Below are 16,676 nucleotides of genomic sequence, written 5' to 3' on the forward strand. Positions count from 1 at the left end.
GACTCTTAGGTAGGCATGTGGATGAAAGAAAAATGGAGGGCTATGTGGGTGGGAAGATTTAGATTGCTCTTGAATTAGGTCAGTGCAACATTGTGGGCCGAAGGGCCTCTACTGTGCTGTAATATTGGAGGCTGAATTAAGTGGCTGAGAATTGGAAGGGATGTGAAGGATGAGAATGGTTCAGCGCTCTGAGGAAGAAGCTCTTCTTGAGTGTGGTCATTTGGGCTTTCAAATCCCTGTGTCTTCTCCCAGGAGGCCCTGAGAGAAAAGGCAATGGTCAGCGCAGTAGACATCCTTAATGATACCTTAGCCTTCCTGAAGCAACGCGCATTAAACTGTTATATTAAATGGAGACATCACTAAAATGAAAAAAAAACATGTGGAATAATTTCATTCAGAAGAATGCTGAGCTGGTAGTAATCTCCTCTGGTAAAACAAATGCTCTAGGTCTCTCAAGTCTTTGTCTCCTGGTTCTAGATTCTAGAGTCTCCTAGTCTCTAGAGTACTGAGCAATGGACTATTGATATGCTGACAATTAACATTGAATTCAACTGTGGTAGGTGGGTACTTTAAATCCACAATAGATATGGAAAATAAAAACTAGCATCAGTAATAATAACTGGGAATCTTCTTATATAAAAACTCACCTAGTCCACTAACAACACACTCAAAATGCTGGAGGAGCTTCAGCAGATCAGGCAGCATCTATGGAAAAGAGTAAACAGTCAATGTTTCAGGCCGAGACCCTTCTTCAGGAATGAGAGGGAAGGGGTGAGGTGCCTGGATTAAAAGGTGGGTGCAGGGGAAGGAGGCTAGCTGGAAGGTGATAGATGAAGCCAGTAAGAAGAGGAAAGAATCTGATATGAGAGGAGAGTGGACAATAGGAGAAAGGGGAGGAGGAGGCCCAGGGGGAAGTAATAGGCAGGTGAGAGGAAGTAAAAGGTCAGAGTGGGGAATAAAGCAAGTGAGGGGTGGAATTTCTGGTCACTGGAAGGAGAAATTAATATTCATGCTATCAGGATGAGGTTACCCAGAGGGAATATAAGGTGTTGGTCCTCCACCCTGAGGGTGGCCTCATCTTGGCACACCAGGAGGCCATGGATCAACACATTGGAATGGGAATGGGAATTAAAATGTTTGCCACTGGGAAGTCCCACTTGTGGTGGATGGTGTGAAGGTGCTCGACAAAGCGCTCTCCAAAACTGATAAAATTGACGAGCTCATCATGTATACATGAAGCGGCATCAGTGTAGCGGAGGAAGAGTTGGGGAGTGTAACTGGGAAAGGCTTCAAACATAGACTGTTCTACATAACTGATGAAGAGGCAGGCATAGCTGAGGCCCGTGTGAGTGCCCATGGCTACCCTTAAGTTCGGAGAAAGTGGGAGGAACTGAAGGAAAAATTGTTCAGGGTGAGCACCAGTTCTGCCAGACAGAGGAGGGGTGGTGGAGGGGGATTGGTAGGTTCCTTTGTCAAGAAAAAAGTGAAGAGCTTTGAGGCCTTCTTGATGAGGATAGAATTGTATAGGGACTGAAGATCCAGGGTGAAGATGAGGTGGGCAGGGCTGGGGAATTGGACGTTACTGAGGAGATCGAGGGCATGAGAAGAGTCACCGATGTAGGTGGGAAGGGACTGAACCCTGGGGGGTAGAATGGAATTGAGGTATGAGCACACGGGTTCAGTAGGGCGGGAGCAGGCAGAGACAATTGGCCTACCTGGACAGTCAGGATTGGGGATCTTGTGTAGGAGGTAGAAGCAAGCGGTGTGGGGTAAGGGAACTATGAGGTTTGTGGTAGTAGATGAGTGTTCTCCAGAGTTGATGAGGTCAGTGATAGAGTCAGAGACAGTTTTCTGATGCTGTGGAGTGTAGTCCTCCTCGAGGGGTAGGTAGGAGGAAGTGTCGGTGGGTTGTCACCTGGTCTCAGGTAGAGACAGTCAACTAGTACCCCTTAGGGAAACCTACCTTTCGTGTCTGTGCTGGGACACATCCATCTCCATGTGCATGAACACAAGAAAAATCTGCAGATGCTGGAAATCCGAGCCACATGCTGGAGGAACTCAGCAGGCCAGGCAGCGTCTATGGAAAAGACCGTTCCTCAGGACTGGTAAAAAGAGATTTAGCCATCCCTTTATCTCGGTCACCAATCAACTTCCCAGCTCTTGACTTCACCCCCCTCTCTCTCTCTCCCAGTCTCTCTTATCACCTGTCACCTTGTACTTCTTCCTCCCCTCCCCACCTTCTTTCTCTGACCTTTCCAGTCCTGATGAAGAGTCGCGGCCAGAAACGTCATTTCCATAGATGCTGCCTGGCTTGCGGAGTTCCTCCAGCATGCTGAGTGCTGCTTCCATGTCCACGAACATAGTTAACCAAGGACTTGCCCATTGCAATGAGCCATTGGGTGTGAGAGGGGAGGTGAGGAGTGTTGCTATTTAAGATGAGTAGTGAATGTATTAGTAGAATTAGTGTTGCTCCAGTAAAATGGTCCTGGTAGATTTTAGCATGGGCATCTCAAATATACCACACAGCATACTCCAAAATAAATTAAAGTACTGACAGTAAACATTAAAATCTTTATTTAACACTGATGACCCAATCCATACATGATCTCCAATTGTGTAATTACAACTATGACTGCAAACATGATACAGGTCCCATTAAAAAAAAGTCTATATTTTACAAATACAAAATGAGTTCTGCAAAATACGAGATAGATTTAAAGCAGGTTTTACCTCACACATGGTCCAAAACTTTTAGTGTTGTAAATTTTTTTTGGAAGCCCTCTATGTTCATAGCACCAATATAAGATTACTTCAAAGTAACATTTATTTACATTCAAAATGGTTACTTGATGATCATAACACAGTTTGCTCATTAAAATAAAATGCTGAATGATCAGGACTCAGTATGCTTAGAGATTCCAAAGTATTCCCCTAAAATCAAGCGATCTCTATGGTATTACACACCCTCCAAGGTCCATTACTCAACAAATCTTCATTGATATTGAGTCTTTCTCTTTCATTCACAATACCATGACCTCCCATCACAGACAGTTAGGTGTGAGGAGAAGTTCATAGCCCATGTACTATCTTCTGTGATTAAATCTAGCCAACAGCTATCTCCTATATACTGTAGTAATGATGATACTTTAATCAGACTTCAGTTTGTAACCCATCAAGTTGTCATTCCACAAATAACCTACTACTAACCTCATTCTTACGACATCCCCCATCCTTTCTCCCTTCAAGAGAACCAACTGCCTGATCATGCACATTCCGTTTTCCTTTGATCTTGTCTACAACTGCCTCTTCTGCCAGACTTCCCTCACCCTACGCTGGTTGGTCTTTGGTAGAAAAAAAATGAGAGGTTCGACCACAGGCAAGTTAAAGTCAAGTCAATGTAAATTTATTATCGAAGTACATCTGTCACCAAATACAACCCTGAGATTCATTCTCTTTACTTTCCTGTGAGTGCCTGCGGAGAAATAAATCTCAATGTAGTATACGGTGACAGATATGAACTTTGATAATAAAATTTACTTTTCTGAAGCAAGTTGATGTTGTAAAGTGGCCTCAGTTGACTTAGCCATCCAACCTTTAGCAAGACTACAAATGGGCACATTGGTGTACAAGTTGCTTTAATGTATATAAGGCTTTAAGGTCTCTTCAAAAAAATTGCTAGAAAATCAATCTACTCTGTACTTTATGGTGATCCCACATTTTTATACAACTGTCAGGTACTGACATTTAAAATATTTAGATCCATGCTGGCATAGCAGTTAGCGAGGCACTAACACTGTTTGGGGAGTTTCAGAGCTCGGAGTTCAATTTTAGCACCATCCTGTAAGGACAGACTATAAATCCACCCCTTGGAATGCATGGGATTTCTCTGGAGTTCCTCCCTCGTCCAAAGATGTACCAGTTGATAGGTCATCCTAAATGATCCCCTGAGTAGGTTAGGGCTAATCGGGGTTGTGGGGCTTCTGGGGTGGTGTAGCTCCAAGGGACTCCACGCTGAATCATGGAACAAAATAAAAATATAAGCAACTGCTTAATCGTAACACCCTCCACCGATCTCATCATCCTCATTGGATGCCTGTAACAGAACTTTGGGGTAGTGTGGCCTGATCTACAGGTCAGGTTATACATGATGGATAGTCACTGGAAAACCTGACCACTAATTCAGTCCCAAGACTTAAAGCTTCTAGGGGAACATTTTCTCCAGATACTGCATATATATGGATCACTGGCAGTGGAGATGATAATTGATTACAGCTGGCTATCAAGTGTTGGTGATCCACATGAGCTGGTCATCTGGTGAAGCATCTGTTGACCTGCTCCTTTCATATTACCAATGCAAGTGGAGTGTCTTCTGCTCTTTTTTTGTCACCTATCAATCATCTTTATTTACCTTGCCTTTAAATGAACTGACTCTAATCGAACTGTCCAGTAACACAGAACAACAAGTTAATGAGGCTCTAGGGAGGCATCTGAAGGAATAAAACCGTTATTAGAGGGAGCAAGCCAGGGCTTGGGCCCCTGCCAAAGGCAGTGCACAGACTTCAACCTAGCACAAGCCATGGGTCCCTTGAGAAGCCGTCAGGTATAAAGTCCTGCTGGAGGCTCTGATGTGCAAGTGGTCAGCAGCCGGCTGACCCTCGCAAGCTGGAACTGCATCAAGTGTGGCTGCAGGGCTCTGAGCTATTTTGTCTCCACTGGACTTGGAAGAACAACCTCTGGTGAGGGAATTCTGGACAGAAACGCCACAGGCCGAGTACTGCTTGAAATGCGAAGGCCTGCTTTGGGCCCAGAATGTGCCTGAGCCCCAGGCCATAGCGGAGGCCAGACTACGGCTGGGCCCAGGCTGTAACTGAGCCAGGTCACAACTGGGCTCGAGCCTGAGTCACATAAACTGTGCTTGTCACATGTACCCGGGAGACAGCAGTGTGGATCAGAGAGAAGGCCTGACCGTGCCAGAGTTGGGTGTTTACTGGGCCATATCAAATGCTTCCTCCACCCAGAAACCCCACTGTCCCTGAGGGTTCTGAAATAGTCTTTCAGCCCCTAACCCGCCGACCAGGAGATGCCCTCAGCTGCTGAATATTAATTTTCAGGCATCCACGGTGTGCAAGGATGTCACTGATTTTCTACCACCATATCTGACATCCACAAAACTAGCGCAACAACGACCAAGTCCTACTTCCTCACTACTCAGAGGAAGCTCTGAGTTAGTGCAGGGACCTACACAAACCTTGCCACCTCGTTTTAACCTCAGGAAAAGGTACCTCTCACTGCCTGAACCAGGAGCACTGAAAGGAAGGAAAAGTGTTCCCAGCCTTGCAGAAGATAGTGGATCGACAAGTGGTAAGGACCCATGAGGGCAGAGTGGTATATATTAGAGCAAAATCAAAGAATGACAGGATGGCACAGGGGAGGAGCATTCCTGAATGAAGATACACTTCGGAAGACAATGCAAAATCCAAGAAAGCAAATTCCCAAAGAAAGTAACCACTTTATAAAAATGCATAAAATAGGAGAGCTTAGAGGGCTTAGAAATTTCTTCATTGTTAATAAAGTGACATTTGTTTGCTAACAGTTTGGTAGAATACACCTTTCAAAAGGGAAGAGTATTCCTTTACCCGGAAGAGATAACGTGCACCAATATCTACATCATAGTCAATCGTTTTACCAGCGACTAAAGCCCGGAGATTATCCTCGTGCACCTGGTCGCCCACGGCGAGGGCGAAGACTGCGATTTGGTTTGCTTTAGCTGTTTGTGCCTGCTGCTCTATGGAGTACACCAGGTCTCCCTGGGATCGACCGTCCGTGAACAAGAGGACCTTCTTATTGATGTTGCCCCTAGTGTTCCGGTAGCTCGCAATCACACGCTCCAGGGCAGACACCACATCAGTTGCATCATTCATGAACTTCATCTGCTCTATCCTTTCCGACACGATGGTGTAGTTGTCCGAGAACTGGGTCTCGACCACCTGGTTTTTACTGTACTGAATCACAGAGACCCGCACCCTAGCACCATTCTCGACGCTTGCGTCTTTAAGAAAGCGCTCGGCCAGTCGCTTGGCAAATTTCTTGGTGGTTTCAAAGTTCTTGCTCCCAACGCTGGTGGAGCTGTCAACCAGCAAAGTGATGTCCGTTGAGGTGTTGAATGTAACTGTAGAGAAAACAATCGTTAAGGCCAAGTTTTTGAAATGGACTAAAACTATATTGCAAGCTTTAAATGAAATACACAAATTACAAGCAGGTTGTCAAATCACATTGGTTCTGTTTGGGTCCCAAACCTTATTTACCCATTGGCCTTTGTGAACTGGCTACTGGTTCTATTGTTTAAAATCCACCTTGAGGGCTCATCCTTCTTCAGATGATGACTTCTGCCTCCTTACGTTCTAGTCTCCCACACACCCCTGCACCTCAAGTACTTGCACCTTGGCTCCTGTGTGTGCATTGTTACACAGATGGCCCTTATGGAATTCAAATAATGGTTGTAAACACAGGAAAACAAGGGGGCAAGAGATGGTGGCAGACTGTTCTCAGGATAGAATATGTGGCAGGGATTTAGTAAGAAAATATTGATAAAGGCTCCACCTACCCCCCCCCCCCCACCCCCCGCTACCCACACCTTCAGTCTTTGGAAGGCAAAAGAAGAGAATTTGGATTGTCGATGTATCAGGATGTGATGCTAATCTGTGTGGCATGATATTGATAAAAGGCTAAGTGGCGGGAGCTCTGTCTGGGAAGCCAATCAGGTTAACATCAGGCAGATCCTCTTTGCCTCTGTAAACACCAAGCATCTGCAAACCCAAGTGCTGCTGATGCTGTGGATCAGGAAACTGCTTGAGAGCGCACACTAAACGCAATTTCCAACTAACTGGGCAGAAGCACCGGTGAGCAATCCTTTGGAAGGTTTCATGCAGTGGTGCTTGTAACCGCCACCCGGTGAATGGGCCGTAATTATGACAGCATTACCACAGTGTGTTCCAGAGAAAGCACTGATGCCAATTCAGTGGAGTCAACGGAGGGAGCTTCACTCTGTGTCCGACCCCGGGAGTGACTGGCAGGGTCCGGAGGCTGGAGGTCTGCCCTGGAGCTGGAGGACTGTCTGTGTTTGTGAGTGGGTGAGAGGGAGGGAGGGGGCTTGTTCCGCACCTGTTGCTGGTTGTGTTCTGTGTTGTTCTGCGGAGTGTTGTGGGCATGACATGTTGGTGCCACACTTGCAGGCTGCCCCTGGAACATCCCTAGATTTTGGTGGTTGTTAACACAAGTGGCACATCTCACTGTGTCTCTCGATGTACACGTGACAAATAAGTGAATCTGAGTCCGAATTCATGTAGACCAGCCACTGAGGATCAAAGTGATCCAACACACTTTTTCGACATAACTCGGAGAGCCAACTAATCATTCCATGAGACGTCAAGGAACTAGACACACTCAGGGCCTCAGAATTAACACTTGAGTTCTCTTCCCATGCTACATACGACCCCATTGATTGTTGTAGTGTAAGAACTATCAGACTCAGTAGCAGGGTGGTTCTAGTTTAAATTACAAAGCCAGAAACAAATGCAATTTTAGTCTAGAGTCAGGTCCAAAGGGTGTCAACTGCCATTGACTGTTAACACCAGCAGCTGAACCTCGGTAGAAGGAGGACAATTACTTTGATAACTTGGTAAAAGGACAGAGGGAAGTTCCTGGATGGCAGCGGTTGCTGGAGAGCAAACCTGTCCTGTCCTCCTCTCCTCCCTTCTTCTCTTCTCCTCTGTTGTCCTGCATGAGTCTTCAGTTCCCTCCTGCTCTGGCATTGCAAGGGCCCCCAGCAAGTTCTCTTCTACCTTTCATCCCCACATCATCCCCACGACTTCCACCCACTGCTGGCTGGGAAACATCCCCATAGCTCCCAGGCCTGCTGGAATCCAACTCAATCTTCAGCCATTCACAGGCAAGCACCAAGTTAGTACTGGTGCCCTTGTCTTCAGCAAAAGGTAACACATAAAAATACACTTACTTGGGCAAGAATAGTCTGGGCACTTCTTGTCTGTAAAGGCAAACACACAACTCATCAATATAAAACAAAGCTCATAATTGATTGAAAACCCAACAAAATATCAATAAATTGTGCCCTGTTCCCTAAAACAGAGACCCTGGATATTGAGAAAGAACAGAATGGTTGTGCTCCAGACAGAATTGAGATATACCTTTACAGATCAATGCAATCGTTTTTTCAAATAACGTCTCATTTTTCCGCAGGTCCACGTAGCTCATGCTCGTCAGGGCCCCGCTGGGGTCCTGGCAGGCAATCTGCTCCAGGCTCTCCGAGGCAGGTTCATTCAAGAAAACATCACCCACGCCAACCGAGACCACCTGGGACACAATGAAAAAGGGGTGAGAGGCCAACTTACAAAGCTGTGTCAGTAAACGAGATCAGAGGGCAGAGGAATGGTTACCCAGGGGGCAGATGACCCAGTGAGCGAGTGGTGGGTTTTGGATCATGGATGTAAACTAAACACATTAACTACAACAATATCAACATTCGACTATAAGAAACTTGAAGCAATAGCAATAAGTTTGACACCACCATCCAAGGACATGTTTCTAAGATTTATGTTATTGAAATGAGATTTTGCAGATTCTGGAAATCGAAAGTAATGCATACAAAATGCTGGAAGCAGTCAGTCAGTCAGGCAGCATCTATGGAAAGGAATAAAGAGGTGGCATTTTGGCATCAGGACTCTGTGGGTCGTTGTCAAGGTACAGAGAGGCTTGAGAAGGAATTTAGAGATTAGGCACAGCCACAATCCACCAGATGTAGGAAGTATGGGATCCACAAGAGGTCACACTCAGATAATGGAGTCCATACACCATAGGTATTGGAGCAGAAATAGGCTATTTGTCCCATCAAGTCTGCTCCACCAAGTCAAAAAAATCTACGCACCAACTTTGGGGGTTTCAAGAACTGAAGGAGGTGGCGCAAAGGTATGGAACTGTGGGGCAATTATAAAACACCACTGGAAATTTTAAATTTCAATTAATTTTCAGTTCAAGTACAAGAAGGAATGCTAAGGTGAGAGGCGGGGTATGACAGTTAGTACTTAGACTGAGTTTAGTGGCTGGAAAGTGAGAACCTGGTCAAGAATGTCTTGGAGTAACTGAGCTTCAAGATAATGTGAGGAGTGATGTGGCTTTCAACATTTGGATGAGGAGGGGCATAGTAGATTCCCTTTTGAATATTAATACCGACTCTTCGGGCTAGTGCCTTCTCTGTTGAATAACTTAGGGTCTTGGAGGACTACAGCACAGAAAGGCCATTTGGCCCATCTAGTTCTACCTACTGTTCTGCCTATCCCATCAACCCGCATCTGGCCATAGCCTTCCATACACAACCTCCCCCCCACCCCCCTTCCTTCCTTGTTCTTACCTAAACCTCTCTTAAGTGTTGATATTGAACCTGCATCCATTATTTCTGCTGGGAGCTCACTCCTTAACGCCTGAGTGAAGAAATTCTCCCTCAGGTTCCCCTTAAATATTTCACCTTTCACCTATAATCTACAGAACTGTGCAAAAGTATATAAAATATATATATTTTATATATAGCTAGTGTGTCTAAGTGATTTTGCATTTTGCACTGTACTGCTGCCACAAAACATAATCATGACATTTGTGAGTGATGATAAACCAGATTCGGATATGGGTCTCTGTTGTGGACTGAGAGTGGGAAGGGGACAGCAAGAGGGGAATTATGGTTGGGAAAAGGAGAAGGCAGAGGTTAGGGAGTGAAAAGCACCATAGAGACATTCTGCAATGATCAATAAAGCATTTGTTTGGAATCAAATGACCTTGCCTGGTGTCTCAGGGTTGGATGTGTCTACATCCAGGCCAACCCCTGCCCTGGCACTGCTTCTCTAACACCTGCCCCACATCCCTCCCATGCCACTCCACCCTCACCATTCCCAATAACCTTTGCTCCTGATTTACAAACTCACTCTCTGCTTCACAGTGACAAATACAGTTCGGTGTAAAAGTCTTAAGCACCCAGCTATATATATGCACAGTACCATATGATCTCTATTTCTAGTCTCACCCAACCAAAGAAAACTCTGTGTGAATGATCTTAAATCCATGTCTATCACCGAATGGGTTTCCAGTCGGCAGAAAAAATTTCTACTTTCCTCTCTCCACTCTGCCAAAACCCTCCATGGGTTTCAACACTTCATCCCCTGGTCTTGCTAGATCAAGGAGGTCCATGTGATGAAATTAAAGAAAACGCTATCGGAAAAGCAGAGAGTGAATGGCAGGATACGTACACGAGCTGCCGTGTTGCAAAGCGACGACAGTGGTTTGGGGTCCCGTAGAATGTCCGTGCGCCCGTCGGTCAGCACCAGAGCTACTCGTGTTTGCAGAAGCGATGGCCCAAAGGCTGTCTTTGACCAGTCCAGTGCTGTGCCAGTGTATGTTCCTCCGGCAATCCAATGAAGGTTCCTAATTGCACTGAGGATCAGAAGAAACAAAATGACCCGCTGTTACTGTAAACTCTCATCAATCAGATTCCCACATTTTTCCACAAGGTTTTGCTCCATTGCAGGTTGGATCCTTGTTCCAAAGACAACAGTCACTTGTCACTCTTCCTTTCTCGAGGTCAACTATAGTTGCTATCCAAATGCAAAGCATTTAATACCCCTGATTTACTCTGATCGCTCAACCTCTCAACAGGATCCCTAGGACAGCCATCTCTAGGGCTGACCTTCCTTCGCCAATACAGGATGGCTGCATGGCCAATGGGGTCCAGTCAGCCCAGTCTGGTGAGGACCTTCACAGACTAACTTAGGGCTTTGCTAGATGTTCTGGGTAATGACATGCACAGCCATATTGATCTGGCCTCTACTGATGTGGCCACAACGCAAGACAATAGGGGCAGGAGAAGGCCACTCAGCCCCCCTCAAGCACGTCCTGTGATTTAATGATCAACGGTGATCTGCCTCAGGCCTCAGCTCCTCTTCTGCATCCTCAGTTCCCTAACGTTTCTAAACTCCCATTTTAAATACTCCATTAATCCCACCTTCACAACCCTCCATGAGAAGAATTTCCTGCATACTCCAATTTTAAATGACTGGCCCTCTCTCCTCTAACAAACTTCCCCTCACCTAAGGTTCTCCCAGTGGTGCTACACAGCTCTACATCTATCTTGTCATTCCTGACCCCCAACCCCACAACACCTTACGTCACTCCTAATTCCTCTAAACTCCAAAGAACCCTCAAATCCCAGGAATTAAGAACATAGGAACAGGAATCACTTCAACCCCTCAAACCTATCTTGAGACTGGTCTGCATACCAAGTCTGGTTTAGTGGAAATGTGTCTGAATTGATCCTCCTGCTTTGGATGAAAGTTCCGAACCTCCCACTCCCTCCACTCCTGTTGTCACCCTCATGTTCTGGGGCTTAATTTTGATATTCATGCCTCTGGTGCTCTGGGCCAGCCCCGGTCACGTAGGGCACTCACAGAGAGGGACAGTAGGCAAAGTAACAGAAACAATATTGGAGGCTGAATGGCACTGACTTCAACAATCATGAAGTGGTTTGAGTAGCTGTTAATGGATCAGCTGTGTGTGATATATGCTTTGTGGGCACACCGCGGTCTGAAGGAACATTATTTCGTTTGGTTGTACTTGTGTACAGCCAGGTGACAATAAACTTGAACTTGAACTTTAACTCTTGCTAGCTGCTTCCTGACTGTCACGAGCTAATGCAAGGCTGAAGCCTTTGGAAGATGTTCATAGAGGTTGAGATGTATTTCTCATGAACTCTAGTCAAACTCAAAGTGAAAGTTAAATTTATTACTGAAGTGTGCATATGTCACCATGTACTACCTTGAGATTCATTTTCTTGCGGGAAAATGATGTAAAGATTCATTTACAGGAAAATAAAATAGAATTTAGGAAAAATGATACATAAGCAAAGACTGACAAACAACCAATCTGTGAACAAAGACAAATTGTTCAGATAAAGAGAAATAGATAATGCTGAGACCATGAGTTGTGAAATCGTTGAAAGTGAATCAGTTGGTTGTGGAATCAGTTCAGTGTTGAGGTGAGTGAAGTTATCCATGCTGGTTCAGGAGCTTGATATTGTTAGGGTAATAACTATTCTTGAACCTGGTGGTGTGGGACCAAGAGCATAACCAGAGACACCACGCACCCTGGCCACTCCCCGTTTGACCCGCTGCCGTCCAGCAAAAGGTTCAGGACACTAAAAGCCAGAAAAAATAGACTGGGGAACAGCTTCTACCCCAGAGCTGTGGCCTCCATCACACCACTCCCACAGAACAATGACTGAAACTGTGAGCACACACAAGGCCTCAAATACTCGCACTAACGACACTTTGTGCATCACTGTGACATTCTGGTGCTGCTGCAACTTATTTTCTGCTAAATATCTATTTAATACTGTTTTTTTTAAATTACTGTCTTGTTTTTATCTACCACTTTATTTAATTGACTGAGAGGAAGCTAAACAGAGTTTCATTGTACCTATGTACAATAACATTAAAGATCATTCAATTCAAGTTCCTGTAGCTCCTGCCCAATGGTAGTAGGGAGAAGAGGACATGGCCTGGATGGCGGGGGTCATGGATAATCCTGGAGTAGCATTATCGAGGAAGCACTGAACTAGGTTTAACAGATTAAGCTCAGATATGGAAGCACAAGATCCAGACATCCACTGGACATGGTGGTCCAGCAGCAGCAGAAGAAATGTATTACTATATGTAACCTCATGCGCTACCAACCTAAACCAGGAGCTAACTTGGTGATGGCACGATATAGTAGTAAAAGTACACCGATCTTGAAAATGGTGATAAACTTGGACTCCCATTGTGTGGAAAGCCACAATCCAAAAAATTGACCTGCTCACTGAAGGGATACAATCATTTCTGTCCACCAGCTCCCATTGCTCTGCTGCCCAGCATATTATAAAACCATATTTCCCAGTATACCTGCTATGTATCAGGTTTCCTCCCCTAAATCTTCCTTTTTTTTGGAGAATTCGGAATTACAATCGCTCCATTTCCCTTCCATGAAGCTATTGCATTCTGCCAATTCTGAAAACAACATGCAGGTAGGTGACATGGATTATACAAACCAGATGAAGAATTAACCATTAGACAGAAAGCAGGAGACTTACGCTTTCAACTCAGTTAGAGTACTGATGTTTTTATGTTGCATTGAGACCATTTCTTGTGTTCCATCATGACTGTATTGCACAACTCCAATGTTAGATTTTTTGCGTTCAAACTAGAAAAGTCAAAAAGAGAGAAGAATTAGGACTTCCTGGTCCCGGAACAGACTTAATAGGAACAAGGTACACAGAATGTGGTCAGGTACATGTTGGACCAGAGACTGCTGATATTCCTTGAGATGGTGCTCGACTAAGGAATTATATAGAAGCAAAGTTAGTGGGAAACCCATAAGTAAAAAAGTATTAGAATGGGCAGACTGAAAAAAAAGGTTTTAAAAGTTCTTTGGATGTTAAACTGTACAAAAATGATGAGATTGGCTTCCAAAGGAAAGATTCAGGTAGACTGAGCCATAGGCCAGACCTCATCCAAAATCTCATGTTCAACTTTGGGTACTGTGCCAGAGGAAGGATATATTGGCATCAGAGAGGAAGTATACCAGGCTTCAGAGAGTTACATTTTTATGACTAGTTGAATGAAAGTAGCTGGCATTCTCTGAATAAGGCAGCGATCCTACTGAGATAAACAAAACATAATCAATAGGGTATGTGGAGATATAGATCTCCACAATTCAGGGATGAGTGAAATTGAGAAACACCTTTTCACACTTGGTGGAGTGTGAAAAATCTGGTCATCTCCAAAAAATCATGGATCCTGATATCAGCAATGGATGAGCACTGGGGCTCTGCAAAACAGTTGCTCTGCCTGTGCCTGCTTTCATTAGTGTCCAGAGCAACAGATGCAGTAGACAAGGTTGGAGGAGATTCATATGAACCTTTGCCTCTTACGGAAGCACTGTTTAGGTCCCTGGATAGTGGTGAGGTACTAGGTGTACCGCCAGGACAACTGTTACATCTACTGTAGGGATCCTGATATGATTAGACATTTAAGAACTTACTTTAAAGGGTATTTTGTGTTAAATGTACTAAGATGAACCTCTGGATTTAAGATGGAGATGAACCATGGTTTAACTGAATGGCAGAAAAGGTTTGGGAAGACTATTTCTGTTTTCCAATGCTATTCTTAAATAAAAGGGTCTAAACAAATTAATTCAGCCTACTAATATTGGATTAAATTATTGCAAATTTCTAACATCCAGGAAGTGTTTATTTTCCTCTGGAAGAAACTGCCAGCATCCCGTTGATGCTGATGATAAGGGGCGCTTGCTCTCAGTAACCTAATCTACTGGCCATGTTCTCTTCAGAACATATTAATGAACTACATCAAGACTGCATCGGGCAGAGGGTGGGAGTTTTACTTTGTCAAGTTCAGCTTTGAAATTGTTTTCAGTTTGGGCAAGGGGTTGCCAACTCCCGAGGCTTTAATGTCTACAGAATACTCTCCAAGGCACCAGTTCCACTCTTCGTTTAGTTATAGATCCAATGACAGCGTTTTTGGTTGAAATTTACACTATAGCTAAAATATACCTCGCTGTGAAAAATGTAAAACCCCTTAAAGCCTTTTAAAAGTCAAACCAAAATCTTGACTGAGGTCATAGTTTTTTCGGACCTGGCATTCTGTCCACTAATACAAAATTTCAACCTAAGATCACGTTTCACGAGTTTGTGTATCTGTGCTCCGATCTGAACACAACTCAGATGCAAACATTGCTGTTTCCTTTATCCTGTTTGAGCAGGATATTTGAGATTGTGTGGCTGTGATAACATTTAAAATGCAATGATGCCTGCTGAGTTAAAATAGTTTATCTCATTAACCAACAGGCAGCCATATCTTCTCAAAGATACAGTGGAATTGATGTGCTGCTTTCTGTCTCCTACAGAGTGCGGTCTCGTTGAAAAACCTAAGGCAGCCTATTCATTAGTCGCTTGTCACATTGAGTATTCTGGCATCACCTCGATCTTTTCATCTTTGACCAGTCTTTCAATCACGCTGATTATAAACTCTTTGGATTGGTGGAAGTTTTGGTCCCCAATACTTTCCGAGCTGTCCACGACAAACAGGAGGTCAACGGGCCCACACTTGCACTCTGCAAGGAAAAGTACGAGTCAGGTTGTCTTGAACATGATACACCTTGAGGCTTTCATTCCAGGAACATAGAGCAGCATAGTACAGGCCCTTCAGCCTATGTTGTTGTCTCAACTTTTTAAACCGATTCTAAAATCAAGCGAACGGTTCCCTGCCACAAAGCCCTACATTTTTCACGTCTCCAGACCTTCCTCCATTGATTCACTTTTTAAGGGGATTTTCATTCATGCTCAGGAAATGTCTGCTTTAAAGTGGACATAGATGGCTTGAGGTCAGTGACATTCACAGAAGGCGAACTCTCAATAGCTAGGTTTTAGAGTCATGGAGTAGTACAGCATAGAAAGAGGCCTTTCAGCCCAACATATCTATGCCGACTATCATGCTTCTATACTAATACAGCATTAATTTAATATCCCTCTATGACTTGCTCATTTATTAAGTGCCTGTGCAGATGCCTCTGTTCCTGCCTCTACCACCTCTTCTGGCAGCTCATTACCAAACTACCAATTCTGCCGTGTGAAAATTTTACCCCCCCCCCCCTTCCCCAATCCCCTTTAAACCACTTCTCTCTCTCTCTCTTTGAGCCACCACCTTTAGCTTTAGACTGCTACTGCAATGGAAACAAACTCTGGTTACCTACCTATCATAATGTTATGTACATATCTCTATCATGTCACTCCTTAGGCCTCCATCGCTTCAGGGTAAACAGACCCAGCTTATCCCATCTCTCCTTATCACTCCAGCCTTGTAATCCATCCTTATAAATCTTTTCTGCACCCTTTGGTTTCAATGTGATGAATATCACTTAACTCACAGCATAAATGCTAAAGTCAGAAACATTTTATTTGCAATACCTTTCCTGTGTTAATGCCATTTCCAGACTACCATTTGATTGCAGTTTGGTGTAAAACCCTGCCAGAGACTGCTTGCAAATGAGAATGTCTCTAAATTTCAATCAAATCATGGAGCATTGACACAAACCAAAATTTGGTGAAGTCTACTAATACACAAGCTGCATGAATACAATATGGAAAAAACTTGAAAGAATGGTAGAGACTGTCGGTGATAAACAGCAACCAACAATGTCCTTTCCAGTATCAAATGAATAGATCTACTTACCGCAGCAAGCTGTAAATAGAAAAGAAAAAGAACCATTGTCAAACAGTGTAAAAAGAAAATATTAATGATACATCTTCTCGTCACGATTGGCTGAGGCAGTGAACAGAAGAAAAGGAAGTGCTGGTGGAAGTGTAGTCACAATGAGGGTGCTCTGTACAGTCCTGGTTACCACTCTCTGGCTGGGAGGTGCTGGGGGAGAGGAGAGGGGTGGATTCAGAAACAACTCACCATATCTGGAGAGTTGAAGTTATAAGCAGAACTGTTTAGACTGGGATTGTTTTCTTTGCAATGAAGAAGACTAAGGGGAGATGTGAAAAAGCTATAAAAGGACTAGAC

General features: G+C 44.3%; 1 protein-coding gene across 1 annotated transcript in view; it reads right to left on the bottom strand.

Annotated features, from left to right (window-relative positions):
- Window positions 1-2,551: 2,551 nt before the first annotated feature.
- The window catches only part of col6a1 (collagen, type VI, alpha 1), a 76,213-nt gene continuing 62,088 nt past the window's right edge, over window positions 2,552-16,676 (bottom strand). Inside the window, exons 29-35 of the mRNA XM_073046490.1 lie at window positions 16,341-16,349; window positions 15,089-15,222; window positions 13,184-13,293; window positions 10,311-10,494; window positions 8,205-8,370; window positions 8,015-8,044; window positions 2,552-6,169 (exon numbers count right to left, since the gene is read on the bottom strand). Of these exons, the coding sequence (XP_072902591.1) occupies window positions 5,565-6,169; window positions 8,015-8,044; window positions 8,205-8,370; window positions 10,311-10,494; window positions 13,184-13,293; window positions 15,089-15,222; window positions 16,341-16,349 (1,238 nt within the window). The 3' untranslated portion in view covers window positions 2,552-5,564. The remainder of the gene's footprint in view (window positions 6,170-8,014; window positions 8,045-8,204; window positions 8,371-10,310; window positions 10,495-13,183; window positions 13,294-15,088; window positions 15,223-16,340; window positions 16,350-16,676) is intronic.

Source organism: Hemitrygon akajei, chromosome 5 (genome assembly GCF_048418815.1).
Source record: "Hemitrygon akajei chromosome 5, sHemAka1.3, whole genome shotgun sequence".
Taxonomy (NCBI): Eukaryota; Metazoa; Chordata; class Chondrichthyes; order Myliobatiformes; family Dasyatidae; genus Hemitrygon; species Hemitrygon akajei.